The sequence below is a fragment of the Zingiber officinale genome, chromosome 8B (assembly GCF_018446385.1).
Source record: "Zingiber officinale cultivar Zhangliang chromosome 8B, Zo_v1.1, whole genome shotgun sequence".
Taxonomy (NCBI): Eukaryota; Viridiplantae; Streptophyta; class Magnoliopsida; order Zingiberales; family Zingiberaceae; genus Zingiber; species Zingiber officinale.
Window position 1 is genome coordinate 14,185,568 of NC_056001.1, and position 8,636 is coordinate 14,194,203.

Below are 8,636 nucleotides of genomic sequence, written 5' to 3' on the forward strand. Positions count from 1 at the left end.
ATTGGCATATTCGTACTTTTAAAATTTGTAATTTGCATGTGAAAATATAATTCGATAGAGGAAACTAACATGAAAGCTCCATATTATTAAAAAAAAAATAAGAATATAATTTATAAAAAAAGATCAACAACTACGTATAGGTAAAGCCTCCCCTCCCAGCTAAATCTTAAACTCTCCGTCACTAATTATAACTATATTATTTCTTTTAAATATATTCAAGTGAACTGCCTATATATGCTCATCAAAGCATCACTTTTTTCCATGCGAAAATATCAAACCCACAACTTGTGAGCCCTTTCGTCTCTTCTCCTATCGACAATCAACAAACAATGGCAATGACTTTAAATTTCTATGTCTCGAGAGTCATGAAAGTCACAGCAGACCTGGTCGAGGCAGAGATATTCAAGGTGCTCGGTGTTGACAAGGAGATCAAAACTCTTCAAGGAAGGCTAAGGGCAATCAATGGTTATCTCCATCAGGCAGAAAGAAAGAGACAGGGAAATGATGAAATTGATATATGGGTGAGGAAGTTAAAAAATATTATGTATGATGCTGATGATATTATTGATCTATGTATGATCGAAGGAGGGAAAGTATTAAGGGCTCAAGCCTCATCGGGGTCATCAACTGTAAGCATCCCTTCCAGCTATCTCTTTTCATGCTTTCGCTGTCTTAGATATCGTCATGAAGTTGCCAATCAAATTATTGCATTGAATGGTAGATTGGAAGCTTTAAAAAATGATTCTTTCATAAAAAATAACTTAGATCAGACAGTGAAAGAACCTGTTGAAAATGCTCATAGAGTATTTGGACGGGAAACATCTCACCTACAAGTAGAAGGAGATATTATTGGGTCACAAATTGAAAATGCTACTGATAAGCTAATTAATTTGATACTCGAGAATAACCCAAAAAAAACTCGTGTTTTTGGAGTTGTGGGGACTGGGGGAATTGGAAAGAGCACTCTAGCAAGTAAAATATTTGAGGATGAAAGGATCAAAGAGAACTTTCCCAATAGAAAATGGTTATATGTTTCTAAGAACTACATTGAAACTGATTTACTAAAGAAGTTGATTAGGTTTGAGGAAGGAAGTGAAACCAAAGGGGAAATCTTTGAAGGCAAAAGTAAAGCAGAATTAGAGGATAAACTTGTGACGGTTCTCACAAAGAATACTTTCATTGTGTTAGATGATGTATGGAATGCAACTGTATGGATAGATATCTTGAGAAAACCTATAGTTAAAAGTGCAAGTAGCTGTACAATCTTAGTTACGTCTAGAAAAGAAAAGGTTGTAGCACAAATGAAACCATCATATATTCACCAAGTTGAAAAAATGGATGAAGAAAGTGGTTGGAATTTGCTTAAACATTTGGTGTTTGAAGGCGGGGAGGAAGAAGATGAGATCTCAAGTTTGGAAGAAATAGGGATTAAACTTGTTAAAAAATGTGATGGATTGCCTCTTGCAATTAAAGCTATTGGAGGGGTTCTATACCAGCAAAATAAAGCAAAATGGGAGGAGGTTCTTGAAAGCGATGCATGGAAGATGGACCAGATTGAAGAAGAACTAAGGCCTTTATACTTGAGTTATGAAGACTTACCATCTACACTAAAACAATGTTTCCTCTATTGCTCTTTGTACCGTCAAAAAGACATGTATTATAAGGAGATTGTTCAGTTTTGGGTAGCTGAAGGTCTTATTATGGATGAGCATGAGAAGTCGAGGAATGATCTTCCAACTGAAAAACAAAAAACCATGGAAGATATAGGGGAGGAGATCTATAGGGAGTTAATATGGAGGAACCTCTTGGAAGCTGATGCAAATTTTGATGTGTCCAAGGATTACTTTTCTATGCATGATCACTTCCGATCTCTCGGTGCACATTTAATGAGAGAGGAAGGGATTTTATATCGGCATGGTAAAGAGTTCAAAACAGATGATAATGTAAAGATTCGCCGTTTGTCAATCTCTAATATGGGACCCAAGCTAGTGTTACCCTCTCAGATTCTAAAACAAGGTTGTTTGAGAACTTTAATTCTGATGGACTCCCCTAAAACTAAGACTATTGAAGATAGTGTACTGCAAGCATTATCATGCTTGCGAGTTTTGGATCTCACTAGCACATCCATTGAAAAAATTCCGGATTGCATTGGGGATTTGTTGCATTTAAGATATTTAGATCTTGATGGGACAAATATTCGCGAGATTCCAAAGACTATTGGGAATCTTGTAAATCTTCAGAGTCTAAATATCTCCGAGTGTCAGTACTTGGAAAGGCTTCCCAAGTCCATCACTATGTTGCAGAATCTAAGATGTCTTGACATAAGAGATAGTCCACTACTAACTTATGTGCCCAAGGGAATCGGGAGGCTGGAAAATTTCTATAATCTTCAGGGATTTCTTGTGGGGCAGAATGATTCAACCTCTGACGAAGGCTGTGACTTGGAAGAGCTGAAAAATCTCTCCAAGTTGAGAGGCATAAGCATTTACAGGCTTGAGAGGGCAGAAAGAGGAGCCTCTGCACTTGCAGACAAACCTTTCCTTAAGCAGCTAACTCTTGGATGGATGCAACCAGATGAGGATGATACAGACGAGGAGGATGAATCAGAAGGTTCGGAGGAAGAAGAAGCTAATGAAGGAGGCGCCGATGATACAGTCGCTTCAGAGTCAGAAGCTGACGGCAATGATGATGAAGATGCACGCAATGATGATAGCTCCAAACAAGAAAATGAAAATGAGGAAGCAGAAGAAGCAGGCAACGAAACAGAAGACGAAACTGAGGAGGACGAGGCGGAGGAAGAAGAAAAAGGATGGAGCGATGAGCAAATTAGCAAAGCCGAGAGGATATGCAATGAAATGTCTCAGCCTTCATCAAGCATAGAAGACCTTCTCTTCGATGAGTATCCGGGACGACAGCTCCCGAGCTGGATGATATGCTCTTCCCTGGCTGAATCTTTTCCAAATTTGGCATATTTGAAGCTCCTTGGTTTGCCATGTTGTACAGAGCTTCCTCCCTTGGGCACACTGCCCCAGCTGAAGTACCTCAGTATTGAACGGGCAAGCGCAATAACCACCATCGGTTCTCAATTCCTCGGCTCAAGAAGTTCTGTGTTTCCCAAACTTGAAGTGCTCAGATTCGTAGACATGCCTAAATGGGAGGAATGGACGTTAGAGGAGTTAACTCGTCATGGAACACCTCTTGCAGTGAAGTTGTTTCCAAGTCTCACGGAATGTAAGCTCATACACTGTCCAAAGTTAAGGGCTCTTCCTGCAGATCTCTACCGCGCCACCAACTTCAATGAATTGTACCTGGTCAAAACGTATGACCTAGGAGAAATAATCAATCTCCCCGTAGCGTACAAGCTCGAGGTGAGAAATGGCAGAGGGTTGAAGAAGATATCCAACATCTCCTCAGTAAGATATCTTGAAGTTAATAATTGCCCCAACTTGGAGTGCGTGGAGAATCTTAGCAAGCTGCAGCATTTGGTGTTGATATGTTCAAAGGAAATGGAACAGCTTCCGCTGTGGTTGTCGGCCTTGATCGAGCAGCATAACAACACATCGAGCACTCACAGGAGTTTCAGAAAATTCGAGATGCAATGCAGCCTGCAACTACTGCAGACCTGTCTTGAGGGCAACGAGAATTGGGACATCATCAAGCAAATTCCTATTGTCAAAGTCACAACATATTCTGAAAAAGAATATATACGGTATACCAAGGATCCCTACATGTATGATCCACACGTTCCTTCTAATTGAGAAAGGTGATTCTTCTATCTGCTAAATCAGTCGCTTTTCTTCCTTTCCTTATAACCTCAAGTTTTGCCAATGACCCTCTGCTTGTTTTTGCAGGTTTGTATCAGTAAAAGTATCAGTTTGTGTTTAACTGTATTGCTTCTATAGTGCTGTTTGTATTTGCTTTCTTCTGCATTTGGTTGCAAGACTGTTTGTTCAGAATAGCCGCTCTTCCCTTGGTGTTGTTCAAGAGAAGAAAAGAAAAATTTGTGATTTATACTTTAGTTTGAAGTACTTTTTGCAAAGTCCATCAGTCTAGTCACGTCTATCCCTGTTAGTATCGTCATCATCTTCAGTGAGCTTAGTATGAAGTATGTTGTACAATTGAAGCAGTTCATCTCACCCCATGCAAGTCGCTTCCTTCTCAAAATCGGTATGCATATAGACCATATGATTCCTGCAATGACCGTCTTCTTTTCTTCTGTAAGGTTCATATCATCTGAAGTCTTCAAGTGTGTTTGCGTCTTCTCCATGTTGTTAAATATTATAATACAAACTAAACCATAAGTTAACTTATATTAGATACTAATATAAGTGTCACAAGTATAATTTGCAATTTAGAAAAAATATAGATAAAAACCATACCACTCGATATTTGAAAACTAACATAAAGAAGTCATACAAAATCTTTTATGAGAATTAAAAAAATAATAAATTTTCTCGAATTCAAAATTAAAATGATTTTTTTTTTTTTTAGAATGGCTTTAGTAAACCCAAATTTAAAATAAAAAACACTAAATTATAAGGTAAATACAATTTTTTATCAATTTAGTTTTGACTTGAAAATTGAAAATAAATATGTATTTTTATTTTATTATTTGTACCAATTAGTATTATCTATTTTATTATTGGTTTAAATTGAACATATATAGTGTTTGGATCAATTTGGATATCTTATAAGATTTAATCTTGATTTGGAAGAGAATCATAATTTAAATTTTTATTTTAGATTATTTGAAAATTAAATAGTATAATTTGAAATGAGGTATAAAAAATTTCTCTCATTTTATATATCCACATTACAGAAGTAAAGAAAAGAGATTGATTTCATCACTGGGGTTATTTGATTATTTGAAACTATTATATTTTTAAGATTGTTTAGTTGGTTCTTGAACTTAATATTATAAATTTGTTTGTCCATTTTGAGATTTTTTTCTATTTATAAGTTTGATAAAAAATTTATTGATGAATATAGTTCATATTGTTAGGACTCATGCGAGCTAAAGGAAGATGAATAACTCTTTTCACGTCAATTAAATGCATAGCGAAAATCTTAAACAAACACAGCACCACATGCACAATACTAAGGTTTCACTTAGTTCACCACCTCCCAAAGAGGTTACTCGAAATCCTAGTCCTAGCAATCTACCACCATTATAACCTTCTTCTTCTTGGACACCTTTTGGATGCAAAGAAGTCTCTTACAATTCTATTTTACAAAGCAATATAACAACAAAATAAAGAAACAATTGTAAATGAAATTAAAACAACTTTACAAGATGAGAAGTTCACTTTGAACATTGTTGGTAGTTTTAGAATGTCTCTCGTTGGTCCAAAAATGCAATAGTATTTTGTCCTCAAACCCTCATGAATTGACGCCTTCAAATCATCTCAAAATCCTCTTTTAAAGACGGCTACTAGGGCCAATTTCCATCAAGCAATTGATTGTTAGACTTCACTAATCGACTATCACGTTGAATCCAATCATTTAAACCTATAGAATGACTCTTTTCATGCACTTTAACCATCATCAGTCAACTATTAAAACCTAGCAGTCGACTAATCATGAGCAATCGAATTGAATAATTAATTTCATAAAGTTCTATTCGATGCTACAGTGTCAGCAGTCAATTGCTTGGTTCAGTTAATGCAAGAAACCCCAAAGTTTTTGTAGCAAATCCTATCGCTACTGTAGCAACCCCTAAAATTATTATAGCAAATCTTAAAAATATCTCAAATCCCAATTTTAAAGTTTAGAGTCCATTGGTCAATCGATTCACCCTATCAATCAACTACTCAAATTGATGAACTTAAAAATGAAAACGTATCCTTGAAATTGCAAGTAGATGATCTTAAAAATGCATTGGAAAATTTTTTCCTCTAGCTCCAAATACCTAGATATAATTTTAGGAGCTCAACGGGTTGTTTAAAACAAAGCAGGATTAGGCTATAAACCAAAACAAAAGAAAGTTAAGTTTATGTCCTTAATCACTAAAAATAGTCTTTCTAAAATTAAAACCGTGAAAGCTTGAGTATCCAAGTAATATGTTATTGATTCTACCATATCCAAAATTTGAGTACTAAAATATTTAGTCCATCATGTTTGAATAGACATGCACCAAGTGAGAGCATCCAACAATATGATTTATAGATAGCAGATGCTCTAAGCGCATGATGGGGAACCCATCAAAGTTCTCATCACTTAAGAACAAAAATAAATATACCTTTTCTTTTGGAAATAGTGGAGAACTCAAGGTTGTAGAAATAGGTAATATTGAAATCTCCAAACAATTTAAGACAAAATGTTTTACTAGTAAAGGGTATGACCTTTAATCTACTAACTGTTAGCCAACTATGTGATTCAGGATGTAAAGTTGAGTTTAACTCATTTTAATGTATAATGCTTATAGGCCAAAGAAAGAAAAATATTTATCAAGTTGAATTATATAGTGCTAATAATGTATTTGCTAAGTGTTTCATGTACAAAGAAGAGGAGACTTAGCTTTAGCATCGAATACTTGCTCACACCAACATGAGGACCATCAAATGACTATCAAGAAAAGAGTTGGTGTAAGGATTGTCAAAGTTGAAGTTTCAAAATAACAAATTATGTGATGTATACCAAATGAGTAAGCAAATCAAAACTATCTACAAAGATACAATTGTTTTGAGTACATCAATTACGTTAGAACTACTATATATGGATTTATTTGATAGCAGTCAGTATGTATATTTACATGACAGTAGATATTGATTGGTTGTCATAGATGATTTTACTAGATACACTTAAGTGTTTTTCTTGAAGCATAAGGATAATGCTTTAAAAACGTTGCTTTTTTTTTTTGTAGAAGGGTAGAAAATGAGAAAAAATAAAAAATAAATTGATTACAAAATGATCATGGAAGTGAATTTGAAAATGATAGATTAGCTAATTTTTACTCAGAAAATGGGTATAGGCATAAATTTTCCACCCCTAGAACACCACAACAAAATGGAGTTGTAGAAAAAAAAAAGAATAGGGTTTTGGAAGAAGTCGCTAGGAGCATGTTGAATAAATATTTACTTCATAGCTCTATATATGGGTTGAATCAATAAATACGACATGTTATGTACAAAATCAAACTCTAATTCATAGGTTTTTAAATAAAATAAAACATGAATTATGATTTGGAAAACCTCCCACAAGTAAACAACTTAGAGTGTTTGAATGTAAGCTATACATTCTAAACACTAAATATCATTTAGGAAAATTCTACGCTAAGGTGAATGAGGGTATTCTTATAGGATACTTCAAGTATAGAAAAGTTTATAGAGTTTACAATAAGAGATCTAAAATAGTTTTTAAAAAATCTCTAAATTTTGTCTTTGAAGAAAATCCATCTTTAAATATAACAAAGACAACCTATGTTGAAATTCAATTTGAATTAGAAAAAATAACATTAAATGAGAGAAACGATCAAGGGGGATAAAATCAAGAGAGTGGGAGTGAAAGAATAGAAGGAAAATGTTAATCATCCATCACTTAGTCTTAGATCAAGTCGTGAGAGATATTTCATAAGGGGTGAGAACTTGATCTTATTTTTAAAATGAAGTTAAATAGCTTTAATCTCCCAAATTGAACTAAAATCTAGTGATGATGCTTTATTTGATCTAAACTGGATTTTAGCAATGAAAGATGAATAACTCAATTTGAGAGAAGTCAAGTTTAGGACATAATTCCAAGATCCTAGAAAAATTGAATTATTAATACCAAATGAATTTTTCAAAACAAACTTGAAAGTAAGATTAGTTGCTAGAGTGTTCAATTAAGTAGAAGGGTTAAATAATGATGAAACATATACTCGATTGGAATCCATTAGGATGATGTTAGCATCCGGTGCTCACAAGAGATTTAAATTGTATCAAATGGATATAAAATTAGCATTTCTTTATGGATTTATTAAGGAAGAAGTTTATGTTAAGTAACTACCGGAGTTTGAAATTTAAAATTTCCAAACCATGTGTTTAAGTTTTAAAATACCTTGTATGGGTTGAAACAAGCACCTCATGCTTGGTATGAATGATTGTCAATATTTTTAGTGTCTAAAGAATTTCATAGAAGGCGAATTGATCCTACCTTATTTTTGAAAAATAGTGGAGGAGATATTTTTTTTGCCCAAGTATGTGTGAATAAGGATTATTTGAATGAGTTCATAAATCACATAGAAAGTAGAATTGAAATAAGTTTAGTTGATGAATTAACATTTTTGTTAGGATTAAAAATTAAGCAAACGAAAGAAGGAATAAACATTCATCAATCTAAATATGCAAAAAAAAAAAATTAAAGAAATTTAGAATGGACAATGTCAAAGAAATATCTACCCCTATAACCACTGACACACAATTTGTTAAATACGGCAACAAATAATAATTAAATAATAAGGTTAAATAGAGGAATAATCTTAACAGAATTTTTCAGAATTTTTAAAAAAAATTTGGGAATTTTTTGAAACACGTATGACGAATTTAAGGGGACAAATTATTATGCCATAGAAAAACCTGTTTAGGCTACCCATTTAAACGAGGAAAAATTTTAATTTTCCTTTTCTTTTTCCTTTTTCCTTTTTCCTTTTCTATTTCTTT

At 33.8% G+C, this 8,636-nt stretch overlaps 1 protein-coding gene across 1 annotated transcript; it reads left to right on the forward strand.

Moving 5' to 3' along the window:
• Window positions 1-246: 246 nt before the first annotated feature.
• On the forward strand, window positions 247-4,230 carry LOC122017240 (putative disease resistance protein RGA3). The gene is made up of 2 exons (XM_042574801.1): window positions 247-3,763; window positions 3,852-4,230. The coding sequence occupies exon 1, from the start codon at window positions 330-332 to the stop codon at window positions 3,756-3,758; it is 3,429 nt and encodes a 1,142-aa protein (XP_042430735.1). The 5' UTR covers window positions 247-329; the 3' UTR covers window positions 3,759-3,763; window positions 3,852-4,230.
• Window positions 4,231-8,636: the final 4,406 nt, after the last annotated feature.

Excerpts from the sequence above, each read along its gene's own strand:
- LOC122017240 (XM_042574801.1), top strand. The coding sequence starts at position 330 with ATGGCAATGACTTTAAATTTCTATGTCTCGAGAGTCATGAAAGTCACA.